Source organism: Beta vulgaris, chromosome 1, assembly GCF_026745355.1.
Source record: "Beta vulgaris subsp. vulgaris cultivar EL10 chromosome 1, EL10.2, whole genome shotgun sequence".
NCBI lineage: Eukaryota > Viridiplantae > Streptophyta > Magnoliopsida > Caryophyllales > Amaranthaceae > Beta > Beta vulgaris.
Genome location: NC_079202.1, coordinates 43,127,967 through 43,144,839, shown reverse-complemented (window position 1 = coordinate 43,144,839; position 16,873 = coordinate 43,127,967). Strand labels below are relative to the sequence as shown.

The window sequence follows — 16,873 nt, the reverse complement described above, 5'->3', positions numbered from 1 at the left end:
TAGAGTTTTGTTAGGAATATCATGTTTATTTTTCGATCTTAATACTAATTTTTTATTTGTATCTTATTTTTTGATTATTTTACTTGTTTTTTTTGTCATACGTGAGATCTAGAATTTTGTTAGGAATATCATGTTTATTTTTCGATCTATACTCATTTTTTATTTGTATCTTATTTTTTGATTGTTTTACTTGTTTTTTTTGTCATATGTGAGATATAGAATTTTTTTAGGAATATCATGTTTATTTTTCGATCTTAATACTGTTTTTTATTTGTATCTTATTTTTTGTCATATGTGAGAATTGAGATCTACTGTGTTAGTTATTATTTGTCATGTATAATTGTATATTAAATTCTTAACTTGAATTGTTTAGGGTTTCTGACTTGTTTACAACTTTACATGTTTGATGTTTGTGATTTCTGTTTCTGATTTTTTGTCATTTATAATTTTATGTTACATGTTTGTAATGACATGTTTGTTTATAATTTTATGTTACGTTTCATTTATTTTTCGATCTTAAATACAGTTTTTTGTCATGTTTGATGTTTGTGATTTCATGTTTGTGCTTTTATTTATATTACATGTTTGTGATTTCTCGTTGATGTCTAATTATCTAAGTATCTAGGTCTACCTTTTTGTTAGGGTTCGATTTGTTTAGGGTTCGGGTTTTCTATGTTTATTGATTTGGGTTTCTGTTTTGGGTTTATGACATGTTAAGGGTTTGGGTTTTAGGCTATTATGTTAAGGGTTTGTGTTTAGGGTATGTTTTGTTTAGGCCTTAGGGTTTTTTAGCTGCGTTTTATTTTATGGGCTTGTTTTTGGGTTTTTTATTTCTGAGTTTGTGTATATTGGGCTTATGTTTTGGGCTTTGTGTTTTGGGTTTATGTTTAGGGTTTGAGTTTAGGGTTTAACTGTTTAGTGTTTGAGTTTTTTGGGTTTGATTTTAAGGTTTGGGTTGAGGGTTTTAGTTTAGGGTTTGGGTTGAGGGTTTGAGTTTAGGGTTTGAGTTGAGGGTTCGTGTTTAGGGGTTATTGTTTAGGGTTTATGTTAGAGCTAAACCCTAAATCCTAAACCCTAAACTCGACCCTGACCCTGCCCTAAAACTCGACCCTGACCCTGCCCTAAAACCCGACCCTGACCCTACCCTATAACCCGACCATGACCCTGTCCTAAAACCCGACCCTAGCCCTGTCTTTAAACCCTAATCCCTGACCCTTAAACCTGACCTTGACTCTTAAACCTGATCTAACCCTAACCCTAGGTCCTAGATGCCTAGACTCTATCTTGTTCAAAATATAAATGTGTTTAATTTGTTTTTCAGTTCATCCATTGACATTGGACTCCATTATTGGGTCCAATTCCCTTTCTGTTGAGGAGGAAACCATTTCTCCCCAAACCCATGACCCTGTCCTGTTTGGGAGGCGTACGGTCAAGGTTTGATAGCACTTTAGTTTGTTTAAAACCGAAGATGGTAAGATTTTTTCTACATGTAAGCATTGTAATGTTAAGACCTATCGTGCTGAGGGAACACAAGGTACTAATAACCAAAACAAACACTTAGAACAATGTGAAGCTTACTTAAAAGTAAAAGTTGCTCAACCTGGGGGGAATTATGATCAAAAAACTTTATGTCGTATGTTTGCTGAAACTATTATGTGTCATGGATATCTATTGTTGATTGTTGAGCATTCTAAACATAGAGAATTACTTTCTTACTTGATTTCTAATGTGAAGCATATTTCTAGGAATACTATGCTTAAGCATTACACTAATTAATCAATTTGCTGCTCTTAAAGCTCAATTAAAAATACCTATAGGTAATTTAGAAGGAAAAGTGTGTTGTACTTGTGATTTGTGGTCTGCTCTTAACAATGTTAGTTTTACTATTTTGACTACTCATTATGTTGATAACTCTTGGGTGCTGCGTTCTAAAATTCTTGTTTTTAGACATTTTCCTGGTTCCCCCACTGGTAAGGAGTTGGGTAAGTTTACCTGATTTGTTTGATGAGTGGAATATTAGAGATAAAATGTTTTCTTTGACTTGTGATAATGCTACTGCCAATGATGTTATGATTCAAGAGATGGTTAGGGACTTGAACAGAACTAATTTGTTGCCTTTTCTCGTAATTTTTTTTCATATTAGATGTTCTGCCCATATATTGAATTTGATTGTCCAAGTTAGTTTTAAGTTTATGGATAAAACCGTTTTGAAGTTGCAACAAGTTGTTTCATGTGTTTCTTATTCAAACATTAGGAAAGAGAGGTTTGATGATTGTGTTAAGTATGTGAATACTAGTTTTTCTGGTTTATTGATTGGTGATGTTCGTACTCGTTGGAATTCTACTTTTCTTATGCTCCGTAGGTGTTTAGAAGTTAGGGAAGCTGTAGATAGGTATTATTTACTTGAACATGGTTTAGATGTTTCTTTAAGTAATTTTGAATAGGAAACTGTCCAAAATGTTTGTGATTTTCTTGAACCCATTTATGATATCACTTGTCTTTTTTCTAGTTCTGATTACCCCCACTGCCAACTTATATGTTGAGAATATTGTTTTGATTGAAAGTCTTCTTTATTATGTGCAAGAAAACCCAACTGATTCTATTCGTCTTATGGCTGCTCCTATGTATGCAAAATTTAACAAGTATTGGGAAAATTATTTTCTGATTCTTACTATTGCTATCATGCTTGATCCCCATTACAAAAAAAAACTCTGTTCATGAGTTGTATGCTACTGTTTATTTGCCCGAAGATCTTAATCGTAAGGTTAAAGAGGTTGTTGATGCCTTTACTGGGTTGTATATGCACTTTGCTACTATTTTTTCACCTACAATCTTCTTCCACTACATCTTCTATGACTACTGGTTCTGAGTCCTCCACTCCAAGTTTTGCAAGATCGCTTGCCCGTCCATTTAAGAAGGCCAACCTTGGAAAGGTTGGCTATTATGTGTATCATTTTATTCATTTGATTACTTAAAGTTAGTGATTGTTGTTCGGTAATAGTTTAGTGATGATACTATTTAATTTGCTGTTTTTTAGAGTTTTGGTGCCAATATTGTTGCTAGTAGGGGTATTGAAAATGATATGGAATCATATTTCAATGCCCCACATGCTCCTGCTGACCAAGATGACCACTTTGATGTTTTGGCCTATTGGAAAACTCATGTGGGCGTTTATCCTATTTTGTCTCGGATGGCTAGAGATGTGTTGGCTATCCCCATTACATATGTGGCTTCCGAGTCTTCATTTAGTATGGGGGTAGAATTTTAACAAAGTATCGCACGCGTTTGTTGCCAAAAAATGTTGAGGCTTTTGTGACTTGCCAAAACTGGATATTTGGTTATTCTAAGGTTGAGGATGAGAAGTCTCTTGAAGTTGTTAACGATACCGAGCCTACTAATATTGATTATGATTCAATTCCTTAAACTGTGTTGCTATTGTTGTTTGATGGTTGTTTTGGTGATGGTTGTTGTTTGATGGTTTTTGTTGTGGGCTATTGAAAATGGTTGATGGCTGTGTTTTAGGTTTGTGTTGTGTTTTGGGTTTGGGTTTGTTTCTGTTACTGTTTTTTCTGGGTTTCTGTTTGTTTTTGGGTTGGTTGTGTTATGAGGTTTGTTTGTGTTTGGGGTTTGTTGTGTTCTGGGTTGAGTTTGTTGTGTTATGGGTTGGGGTTGATATGTTATAGGTTTGTGTTTTGAGTTATTTCTTTAGGGTTTATTGTTTAGAATTCATCACATATAAGGGTTTAACCTTAAATCCTAAATGATAGCCCAAAACCCTTACCCTACACCCAAACCCTAACCCTAGACTCAAACCCTAGCCCTAACCCTTAAATTATAAAGCCTTAAACAGAATTTTTGGGTTTGGTTTAGTTGTTCTATGTTCTTTTGCTTAATAAATTAATGTCCCTTGCGCAAAGATAATTGGGGTTTGACTTGTTAGCGACTTTTTTCCCCTACATTTAACTTCACACACATGTTTTTCCCTTAGTATCATAATGCATCTCTACATTTCTTTTGCTGGCTTGATTGAACATGATACGTACTTGATTGGTATTGTTGATGCTTATGTCACTTTTGCCGGCTTTCTTGTCGTGTTAAGTTGTGTTGTTAATTGGAGTCGAGTGCTCGATGATGAGGTGAAATTTTTACTTGAGAGCTGTAGTTGTTCGTTCTTGTCTTCCACCTTTGCCCCCGACTAAATTGATTTAATTATATTTTGTAATGATGAGATTTGGTCGGGAGTAGAGTCTGGAAGAAAAGGGTGGGATGGCTAATTGTGGTTGTTTGGTTTGGTTTATAAAGCGTCCCTTTGGTTGTTTGCGACTGTTTTTGGCTACATTTTACTTTACACACATGTTTTGCCCTAAGTGTCATGATGTGGAGCTACCTTTATTTTGTCTTTATTGGAGTATTGGACATGATATTCACTTTATTGGTAAAATTGGTTTTGGTATTGTTAAAAAGACAAAGAATTGTGGATGCTCGTGTCACTTTTGTTGGCTTTCTTGTGTTGTGAAGTTGTGTTGTCAAGTACAGTCGAGTGCTCGATGAGGAGGTTAGCTTGTGAACATATCATTACTTATTTTTAAAGATAATTTATTTTTGAATGTTCTTGCTTTTGCTTCTTTCTACCAATTGTTTTAGATAATTTATTCTTTGGCTGCCTTATTTCATTCAAAAATCTGTCTTTGTGTTTTTAATATTTCCTTTTATTTAGAATTTTTTGAGTTGATAATTTCAGGTTCATCAACTGCAAAAATGGACAAAGGAAAGGGTAAGGTGATTTATGAGAGAGTGGGTTGTAGGACATCTCTAAGATGTAGAGGACTTGGTGTTAAAATGCATGACAAACCTAGTGAGGAAGGAAAAAATAAAAAGAAGGAAAATGTGTTTACAAAGGTGATTTTATGTGGGTTAGAGGCTGGTGGTGGTGGGTTAGAGGCTGCTGGTGATGGCTTAGAGGCTGGTGGTGGTGGTGAAATGGCTGGTGATGGTGTTGTTCACATGGTTGGGTTCGAGATACCCAAGGAGATTTTTGTAGAGGGTGAGGATGGGGCTTTCACTCGATTCATGGTTCAAGAAGAATGGGATCACACCCTCATTGGTGATGGCCATGAGATACGCATGAGCCCTTGCGTCACTGGGAAGTGGGACCCCGAAGAACACTGTTTTCTGATCGTCCGAGGAGCGTATTAGTTGCTGCCTTGCTGGGACACTGGATGTGATGTAATTTTTTGGTGTAATTTTTTGCTACCTTGCTGGTCCATGTAAATTATAATCAGTAGACTTATGTAATTTTTTCTTTATGTTATTAATGACTAATTGCTAAGTATTAGGTAATGCTGTAATGTTCTACTTTTTATTTAGATTTGTAATGAATGTTGGAAACTTGGAAAGGGGTAATGAAACGAAATTTTTTGGCATTTCTTTTGTCAAATTCTGTTTTTATTTTCTTTTTATTTGTCTAATACTCTAATTCTAATTTTATTTTATTTTATTTCCAATACTTATTAAGTATTAAGTATTTAAGTTATTACAATCAATTACATAATACATATTAGATATTTATTTAATATATGTTCTTTCTTTTGGCAAATTCTTTTAACTTTTTATGTCATATATACCAAAACAACAAACATTAATAATACCACTTGGTTTACGGTTTATCGTTAAAATTTCGTACAGTGGAGAACTTAACAAAAAACAACCGCGTGGGGCTGTGGGGGTTTCAAATTTAAATGAGGTGGTTATATATAATAGAGATCTTAATTATGTATTTATGTCTTGATAAATAATATTTGTCAATTACTTTGACCAAAAGTAGTTACGAAATATTTTATGTTCAAAAATTATATAAATTTACCAAAAAGAGTAGTCATTTACTCATTGCCGGGTTGTATTGGGTCGGAATGGTGTTGGGTCGGGTTTACTTGGGTCGGAACGGTGTTGGGTCAGAATGGTGTTAGGTCGGGATTAGTTGGGTCGAGTGGTGACTGGGTAGGGTCGAAATTGGATTGGGTCATAACTGGGTTGGGTCAGAACTGGGTCGGTGATAGTTGGGTTGAGTCATAACTAGGTTGGGTAGTAACTGGGTTGGGTGCTAACTGAGTTGGGTGGTAACTGGGTTCGGTGATAACTGGATGGGTTTAACTGGATCATTGGCGGGTGAAGTTGGATGCAAGTTATTTTGGGTCGGAAACAGGTTGGGTATGGGTCATTGTTCACGGGTGCAACTGGACACGGGTCAAACTGGGTCGTCCCAACTCAGGTTGGGTTATCAATTCCACGGGTTAAACTGGGCACGGGTGAACGCTGGGTCGGAATGGGTCGGCTTTCCAAACGACCACTCTCGGCTCAGAACAGGTTGGGTCTAGGTCGCATGCGGGTTCACCCGTCGGTCGACCCAGTTTTTGACACCTCTATCCAAAGCTCCTTATGTGTATTTAAATTTATGTGGAATTCTATTTTTGTAAAAAAAAATAAAAATAGCAATTGATGACATGACTATCCTATGTGGCGCACTCTGTAGAACTATATTGTATGTGGATATTATTTCGAAGCATATTTTGATCACTATCCAATGGTACAAAAATTATAATATTTCGAATTATATAGTAAAAGTTATACACAAATTACATAATATAATAATTTAAGTTGTTCATTCAACACGAAACTCTAATTTTCGCTTATCCAGAACTTGTTATACATATTTAAATATACATAGAACTCTATTTTTGTAAAAAATAAAATTGATGACATATCAATCCCATGACGCGCTCTATACTCTCGAAAAGTTCATCATTTATATATATATATATATATTGGTTGATAATTTGATACCATATGATTATATAATGTCAAAGTGAAAACAAATCATCTAAAAAAACGAAAGAGATAATATTAAAAAAAATAAAAATAATCCCTAGTAATGAAGGTTTTATTTTGGGGGATGCAATCATAGAATAGTTTGGAGAAATCTCAATCGGAGGGTTTAATTCGAGGAGGAAGTATTTGCCCATATCCGATATGGGCTGATAGTTTCCCATATCGGGTGGCAAATTTGTAATTAAAATTAAGCTCAGGGTTTTTAATAAAAGTAAGGGAAATAATTCCCGTTTTTTGGTTTGAGGAACAGGCAGAAGTCCAGAAAAGGGAATTGAGCAAAAAGAAAAAGTTATTAGGTAAAATTGGGTTATTGAAATCTGATTTTTACAAATAAATTGTTTTGGATTTCGAGTAAAAGAAGTAAGAAATGGATATTATAGAAGCATCATCAAGCATGGGAGTAGTACAAGTTGAACATGATGGAAAGATGCACAACAATGGAGATGGCGGTGAAGAAGATGTAAGTTGATGGAACTTTGTTTCATAAAGGAGATGATCAAATACTTGTTGTAATTGTATATATGTGGTCTGTTATAAGTATGTTATATATGTAATAAATGTGATAATGTTTATTGTTGTGGTATTGATTTTTGTGAATTCAATAATAATGTTGTTGGAAGATGTTGTATTCGTTTGGTTGATGATTTGCATATAAATTTTGTTGTTTTATGTTGGATGATGATTGGCATTTAATTGTGTTGGGTTTCAGTAAATGTTGGCATTTAATTTTGTTGTTGGGTTTGAATAAATTTTGCATATCATTTATTGAATATAAATGTAATTTATTGACACATAATATGTTGCCATTGAAATGAATAGTGGTCTTATGGTAAAAATTTATATGAGTTATTTGCAATGATTTTGTTGCCATTGAATTCAATTTGGTTATTTATAGTTGAGGGTATAATGCAGTTTGTGGAGAAGTTAGTTTTATGTGTTAAAATTGATAATAATTTCAGGCACCTCATTTGTATGAGTTAAATGGTGAAATGTATGTGGGTGATAGAGATACTGTGGAGGAGGTGCAGGTTGAGGGAGGCTCGATAGTAGCAGTGACTCCTGATGGAAGAGTTAGCGGTTGTAGGATTGGAGAGGATGGGATTGTAAGTGAACCATTTGTTGGGATGGTTTTCCCAAGTTATGATGAGGTTGAAAGTTACTACAAGCAATATGCTAAACAAGAAGGGTTTGGGATTGTGCGGGCTGCTCAAGCGTACTCCTCTAAATCTGGAGAAGAGAAGAAAAGGCGGAGTGGTTCGTGGACTTGTGAGTGTTTTGGAAAACCGGTTAGGCGTCGTAGTAGAGTTGGTAGTAGAGTTGTGAGTAATAATGTTCAATGTGATGAAGGGCATGTGAACAAATCAAAGAAGTGTGAATGTCCGGTCAATATATATGCTAGTGTGAATGAGAATGGGGAGTGGGTGTTGAGGAAAGTAGTGGTTGAACATGAGAATCATGATCCAACCCCATCAAAATCCCGTCACATTAGCATGTATCGAAAGGAGGAGTTGTATAACCATGTTAGGAGGAGATTATTCAATGACTACAATTCCGGATTGAAGATACCGCAGATTCATGGGTGCCTAGCTAGGGAGAGGAATGGTGTCGAGAATTGGGTTGTTACTGAGAGGGATTTGAGAAATGAGGTGAGTATGGTTAAGCGGTTGAAACTTAAGGATGGTGATGCAAATGCAATGCTTGCGTATTTTCAAAAGATGAGTGCAAATAATCAAATTTTTTTTCATATGCATCGGTTGGATGACAAAAATACCTTGAAAGACATAATGTGGGTAGATGCTCGGAGTAGAGCAGCATATGAGGAGTTTGGTGATGTGGTGTGCTTTTACTCGGCGTATTTGACGAATGAGTATGAGCTTCCGTTCGCTAACTTTGTTGGGGTAAATCATCACGGGCAAAGCATTTTGCTTGGATGTGCTTTATTGTATCATGAGAGTACGGAGACATTTGAGTGGCTTTTTTCGACTTGGTTGTGTTGTATGAGTGGGAAGGCACCGAAAGGAATCCTAACAGACCAGGATGCCGCTTTGACTCGACTTGGTTGGTGATGTGCTATGTTTTTCGACTTGGTTGTGTTGTATGTGCTTTATTGTATCAGTATTTTCGTAATATGATTTTGTATATGTATGATTTGATTCCTTCAGTAGGTAATTTAGAAATGATTCCATCAGTAGGTAATTTAAAAATCAGAAGTGGCATACTTATTATGTAGAAATGATTAAAATGTTAATAATTGTTGAAACTAATAACTTATGGTGTTTGAAGGACTATTCCGTGAAAGGGAAATATGGGTCCCCGCATATTTGCGGCATATGTTTTGGGCAGGAATGAAGACGACGCAACGAGTTGAGAGTATTAATAGTTTCTTTCATGGATATGTGAACAAGCACACAAGGTTGTTTGAGTTTGCGGAAAGGTATTGTGAGGCGATGGAGATACATGCTAATGATGATGAGAAGGACCGTGATGGGATTTCAACCCGATATGTGAGGCAGCTGATTACAGATTTTGTAGTGGAACATGTATTTCAAAAGGTTTACACCGATGCGAAATTCAAGGAGTTGCAAAGGGAGTGTACACGAACAAACTACTTGATTTTTCATGGTAAGAATGTGTTATCGGGTAATGTTGTGGAGCATATAGTTGAGGATCGTGTGTGGATTAGATGTAGGGAGACAAAGAAAGAAATTCCGTCGAGGAGGAAACGGAATTACAAAGTAATCTTTGATTGCATGTCGAAGGATGTTAGTTGTTCGTGTAAAATGTTTGAGTGCCAAGGCATTATGTGTAGGCACATGATTATGGCGTATGAGCATGATCAGGTTGATGTTCCGGAGAAGTATATTTTACGGAGATGGAGGAAAGATGTGCAACGTAAGCATACTAGAGTTAAGGTTGCTTATCATGACCCTTCGAAAACGGATGAGGTACGGAGGTATGACATGTTGTTTGATTTATTTGTTCCCATTTGTGAGAAAGCTGATGTTTATGAGGATTTGGTTGGAGTAGTTACTGAGGCGTTGCAGTTATTAGACATTAGAGTTGATGAGAATGTTGCGATGATTAGGAATGGAGTAAATGGAGAGGTGGAGAAGGGTAAGAAGAGTTCTCCTCCAACTGTGGAGAAGGGGAAGAAACGTAGAATGGATCTTGAAACGCATGAGGTTGATCCTTTAGAGAAGATGAATGTCATAGACCCCCCAAACCGAAATGCGGCTCATAGAACCCGAAGTGTCCGGTACTATACAGCTGCGGAGGAATCCAGAAAGAAGAAGGCATGTGGCGAGAAGGCAAGTAAGAAGAAAGCAGTGACGAAGAAGAAGGAAAATGGTTCAGTAGGGCTCGACGAAACGTCATGTTGTGCCGGGGGAAAACCAAGGCAGAATATGAGATTGTCAATAAGATTATAATCAGAAGAAATTAATGTTTTTATAGTTTTATATGAAGAAGATGAAAAATAGAAATGAAATATATAATGAAACTAACTAGGAAATTGTTGTTGTTGATTGTTGTAAGTAGGATGGGGAAGGGATCTCTACTATGACATGTACACCGAGTGCGACCATGACGAGTGGTACTATGACATGTACCTCTAGAGCTACGTCAGGAGGCGTATTTATACAGGTAAGGTTATATATAATTTTATTGTGTAATTAGTACTGGTTTATTGTATCATGTATTTATGTATAATGAATATTCTCAGACGAAACAATCAATCTCAAGAGGAAGAGGTTTTGAAATGGTTGATGGAGATGGATAGGTTACTTTACAAGGCTTTTAGTAACACCTGAGGATGGGGGAAGTGTATTTGAAAGTTACTCGACAGCTACATCGAATTTACTATGTTATTCTAATTTGAAGTAGTAGGAAATGTATCGAATTTACTATGTTGTAATTTGAAGTAGGAATTGCATTGAATTAACTATGTTTCAAATTTCAAGTATGAATGGCATGGTATTGTTGTATTATTATTGAGAAATTTGGGCCTGGTAATTTAGTAAAGACTTAAAGTAGTTGTAATGAGAAATTTGGGCCGGGTGAAGTAGTAAAGTAGTTGTAAGGAGATATGTGGGCTTGGTAAAGTGGTAAAGTAGTAAAGTAGGAGTAAGAGATATTTTATGGGCCACCAATTAATCAGTGGTCGGTCATCTTGATAGTAATAAGGGAGTGTTGAGCCACAAATGTTGTAATAAAATTGGGGGTTTTAAGTTAACAATGTATTTAATGAGCAAACCTACCTAAACCTACCTAACTTCTTATAGTGAAGTCGTGTATCTACAAATAGAAGGCACTATACTTGATGAAATGCATTATATTTCATTGAATAGAATTGCAAAACAGTAGTAGTGGAAAAGAGGAAAAAATTAGAGAGTTGTCAAGAAGATGGTCGACAATGAAGAAATTATGGTTCACGTAAAATCTGGTGAAGTTGCTGATAATGGTGTGCCATATGTGTTAGGTCTACATACTCCACTTCAGAAATTATATTCCTTTTATGACAATCATGTAGGGTGGAGGCCGATGACCTGTATCTTATGTGCCGGGGTCAATACTTACGGCCGACACAAAGTCTTTTGTGTACGGGTTCGACGCTAATGAGATTGTACTCGCTTATTCGAAGGTGAAAAAATAAGATAGATTACAATTTATTATTATAATTCTGATTATTTGTAGTAGTTAAATATATGTATATGAAGTAAGAAAAACAATTACAAAATTTCAATTCTAATTATTTGTAGTAGTTGAATATATGTATATGAAGTAAGAAAAACAATTACAATATTTTAATTCTGATTATTTGTAGTAGTTAAATATATGTATTTGAAGTAAGAAAAACAATTACAAAATTTCAATTCTAATTATTTGTAGTAGTTGAATATATGTATATGAAATAAGAAAAACAATTACAAAATTTCAATTCAATTATTTGTAGTAGATAAATATATGTATATGAAGTAAGAAAAACAATTACAATATTTCACTTCTAATTATTTGTAGTGGTTAAATATATGTATATGAAGTAAGAAAAACAATTACAAAATTTAAATTCTAATTATTTGTAGTAGTTAAATATATGTATATGAAGTAAGAAAAACAATTACAATATTTCAATTATTTGTAGTTAAATATATGTATATGAAGTACGAAAAACAATTACAATATTTTTGAATTCTAATTATTTGTATGGGTGAATTTCTAAACAGTCAGGAAAGTGTGTTGCTGCTGATACGGACCTTGATCCGGACTACTACTTGGTTACAATGCGTGATATGCAAACTAAGCCCACTGTTAGGGTATTCCGCATGAAGTACAATATAAAAATTGGTAGGCTAGCTGAGTTATGGGCCTCTATGGAGGGGATAGATCCCGCAATGGTTACTTTGTACCATGAACAAGATGTTGTTGATCTTGAAGGTACCTTCGTTAGTGAAGGGGTGGTTGATGGCGATGTTATATACGTGGTTATGAATTAAGGGGATTAATATAAGATGTGAACATTTTGAAGTTTCATGTTGGTATTGTATTAAGGAATGGTAGTTAAGTAATCCTAAGTATGTTGCGTATGTATTATGTCAAGTCATATTAAGTATGATCTAAGTATGTATTTTGTTGAATCATGTTAAGTATGTTTGTGTAACGTCAAGTAACATTATAGTACCTTTCGTATTAGGAAATGTATGAATCAGGTTATCTACATTAGAAATTATATTTTCAAGAGCTTGAATCATATTTTTCAGAAGTTGAATTATATTAGAAATGAAACTATTGTGTTAAAGTTTATTAATGTATCTTCTTGTATTACTATAAACTCCAATACTTCAATTGATGAATGAGGTCAACAACTTTTAAGAAGTTGAATTATATTAGAAAAGAAAGTATTGTGTTAAAGTTTATTAATATATCTTCTCGTATTACTATACTTCAATTGATGAATGAGGTCAAGAACTTTTAAGGCGCTGAATTATATTAGAAATGAAAGTATTGTGTTATAGTTTAGTAATATATCTTCTTGTATTAGTATAAACTCCAATACTTCAATCCATGAATATTATGAATTTAAAGAATCAAGTGAAAGAAGTTATGAATCATATTAAGGATTGTAAGAATGAGGTCAACTAAAAGAATCATATTATATCAAACATCTTTTAAATCATATTATGAATTAAAATAATCATATCAAACATCTTTTAAATCATATTATGATTTAAAAGAATCATATCAGACATCTTTGGAATCCATATTATCAACTAAAAGAATCATATCAAACATCTTTTAAATCATATTATGAACTAAAATAATCATATCAAACATCTTTTATATCATATTATGATTTAAAAGAATCAAATCAGACATCTTTCGAATCCATATTATATATAAAATAATCTATCAAACATCTTTCGAATCCATCTTATAAACTACAAGAATCATATCAAACATCTTTTAAATCATATTATGAGTAAAAATAATCATATCATCAAACATCTTTTAAAGCATATTATGAATTAAATGAATCATATCAAACATCTTTTAAATCCATATTATGAAGTTAGTGATGAATGATCTAAGTATTATAAATGAAATATTAGGAATTACAACCTAACTCCAACTTCTAATAAGCTAGTATTTACATGGTTCACAGTATTACCTAAATTAATGAATAAATCAATAGTATGTAAAGAATAACGTTTTCCAATTCATCATGTATTAGGTTGACTAATAATTCACTACAACTATTGGTTTAACATAATGTAATTTTTGGATTGAAAGAATGAGGTAAGACCACTTACAAATCATATTATGTATCAGGTCAACAAGTTACAAATTATATTATAAATGAGGTGAAACAACGTACAAATCAAACTGTCCAAAACATGTCACACAACTCACATATCTATATATCTATATAAAGTCGGGTACATAAATTCTATGTGTCACCCTCACAATTAATTCGCCAAATGTCAAATTCTCATGCCTTCTCAAAATCCATATGCCACGTGTAAGTTGGAGAAAACATATTGCTTATGTGTCGTTTGCATATTACTTCAAGGCGTGTGCCATAATATTTAGAGCTAAAAAATAATATTAAGTAAATCAATTACAATCATCTTCATTAGGAAAGAGTATAATAATCATCCTTAAATCAAGCAAATAAACATATAAAAGATTTATGTACAAGAATTAAGGAAATTTGATTGGAAGAATTATTTGTTATCATCCTTAAATCATTTTATCCACCAATACAAAAATCATAATACTACACGTGCTGAGTTCATGTCCATCAGTCTCAAATGATCATAAAATATTGTTATACCATTTGTTGAGTTCATTACTCCATCAATACAAAAATCATAATACATTAATCCATTGCATCGATTAATATAACGTCACTTAAACAAAAGGGGGAAAATGGTATATTTTAAATTATAAATGATTGTTATCTACAAAGTTATATAATAGATGCGGGTAGAAATACTTTAATTTTAAAGAAAAAATAAGATTAACAACTTAGTTACATAAAATTAGGGTATAAATTTTTGGACCATGTTTTTAATATATATATATATATATATATATATATATATATTATATATATTAATATATATATATATATATATATATATATATATATATATATATATATATATAATTAGACCAAACCAAATTTGTATCATGACCTAGAATGAAATTATGATATCTACACTATTTTTAAGGAAAGTTTAGAAAATATTTTCTCCAAGTATTGAAATAATGAAGTGTCACTATTTCAAGCAAACATTATTTTAAAAGTATGAGTAATCTATATATTTATCTAAAAGCAAAAATTATTTTAGCCACGTGAAGAGAATAGAGATTTTAAAAAAAAATCTTTAACTTGAGCAAAGAAAAATGAAACTATTTCCAAAATTATATTACATCTTTAATTATTAGTTATTACCATAATATATGTTGTACGATATAATAAGGATATAACACTATTATATTACCTTTGCGAGCACTAAAAAGTTTTTCATATAACATTGTTAGTAAATACTCCAGGATCGTTGACATTGTACAATATAACATGGATATAACATGAATGTCATAAGTCATAGTTCAACACATGGATTGCAAGCTAATTTTCGAGTATTCTAAATACAAGATCATAAAATTTAAATCACCGGCTAATATTTTTATGTTCAGCTGTAATTTTTACAATTGTTGAAATTTAAAATTCAAAAACTGAAAAAGGACTTTGAATTATTTTTTTTTTGGAAATGATCTCAGTTATCTATCTATTTTTTTTTCAAAAAATTGTTAAAAACGAAAATCATATGTCCCATATTTATTATTTTCACGTTTTTCATTTTTAAAAACACTATTAAAAAGCGCAATCAAATCACTATGATTTCTTGCTAAAAATTATCAATTACATCATATTATGCATAAATCTTTTAATAACTGAAAATTATATTATATGTTTATATCAAAACAACTTGCAATACTAGATAGTATATTTATATGAGTTATGAAAACCGTGTAGTTAATATTCATTGTATAATATAATCCATACATCTTTAAACCATGACTATATAATATACGGGTCATAAGGCAATTTAATTAATCTCAATACAAGAATATTGATTGAACACAAGCTAAGTAATTATTACAACAACAAACACTTAACTATTCAACGTACCAGGTTTTAATTATTCTTAACACAAGATTATAAAATTCAAATCACAAGTTATTAGTTTTACAATTTAGATATAATTGTTCTAATGTAGTTCTCAAAGTCAAAAGCACGGACGGTATAGTCAATAACATTGATGGAAACATGTAAAAGTATTTTATATTGCCAGTTTAAGAGTATGAGCAAAATTTTCAGATATCAAGACCATTTTACAAAAATCATAACTATATAACATACAGGTCATAACCACATTTAATACTCTCGATACAAGATCATAAAATTTAAAACACATATTATTAGTTTTAAAATTTAGATAGAATTATCTCATGAGTTCTTAAAGTCTAACATTAACTATAATAATTGAAATTGATAATAATATGTCAAAAGTATTTCATACCAATTCAAAAGTATTGAACAATTTTTTTTTTCTTTTTATGTAAGTAAATAATCATGAATTCAACCATTGATTTCCTATAACTGACCACTCATACTTTAGAAAACCTGTATATGGGAATAGAAAATTAAAATTTACTTTTTCAAACTCATATGTATGTTTCATTTTTTACATTCTTAATTTTTATATTATCATTTTTATAGATTAACGGGTTAAATACTTCCATATGATTTTAGGAGAGATAATATAAAATCTTAAATTTATTTTTAAAAAAACTTTCGTGCAAGTGGCATAAGTCTAAAATCGATTTTAAAATGTATTCTTAATACACGATATTATTATAAAAACTTTAAATCACGAGCTAATATTCAAACTATAATTTTACGAGACCATCCTAAAATATTAAATTTATAAAACAAAAAACTTCTTGTGCATGTTGATGTGTTTTTTTGTTTCATAACGTATTTATCAATTTATATATCACAATTATAAGATTTTCAAATTGTAAAATGCTGTAACAAATATCGTGATATATAATTTTACATTTTATAATCTTTCAACTTTAAATACTTGGATTCTAATAATTATGAATTAGATAAATTGGAATAAAAACACTACTTAATTAACAAAATGCGACACATAGATTATGCACGGGACCAAATCATAGCTATATAAAACCTCCCGTGCATTTTGCACGGGTTAAAAACTAGTCGTATTATAAAGTGAAGCAACCATGTCAAAGTACGTACAAATCATATTATGGCCTATTTCACTCACTCATGTTTTCTAAAAATGAAAGATTTGGAATTATAACGTCCAAAGTAGGAGTAATTAATTCACTACAGCTATAGGTTTAACTGTAATAACACTTTTAATGATAGAAAAATATCGATGAAGGATCACCT

General features: G+C 32.2%; 2 protein-coding genes across 2 annotated transcripts; both read left to right on the top strand.

The window, feature by feature from the left end:
* The first annotated feature begins 7,252 nt into the window (after positions 1-7,252).
* On the top strand, positions 7,253-8,951 carry LOC104894760 (protein FAR-RED IMPAIRED RESPONSE 1-like). Its single transcript, XM_010681073.1, has 2 exons — positions 7,253-7,345; positions 7,845-8,951. Exons 1-2 carry the CDS (start codon positions 7,253-7,255, stop codon positions 8,949-8,951), a joined length of 1,200 nt encoding a protein of 399 aa, XP_010679375.1.
* A 204-nt stretch (positions 8,952-9,155) lies between these two features.
* LOC104894767 (protein FAR1-RELATED SEQUENCE 6-like) lies at positions 9,156-10,313 on the top strand. Its single transcript, XM_010681085.1, has one exon. The coding sequence runs from the start codon at positions 9,156-9,158 to the stop codon at positions 10,311-10,313; it is 1,158 nt and encodes a 385-aa protein (XP_010679387.1).
* Positions 10,314-16,873: the final 6,560 nt, after the last annotated feature.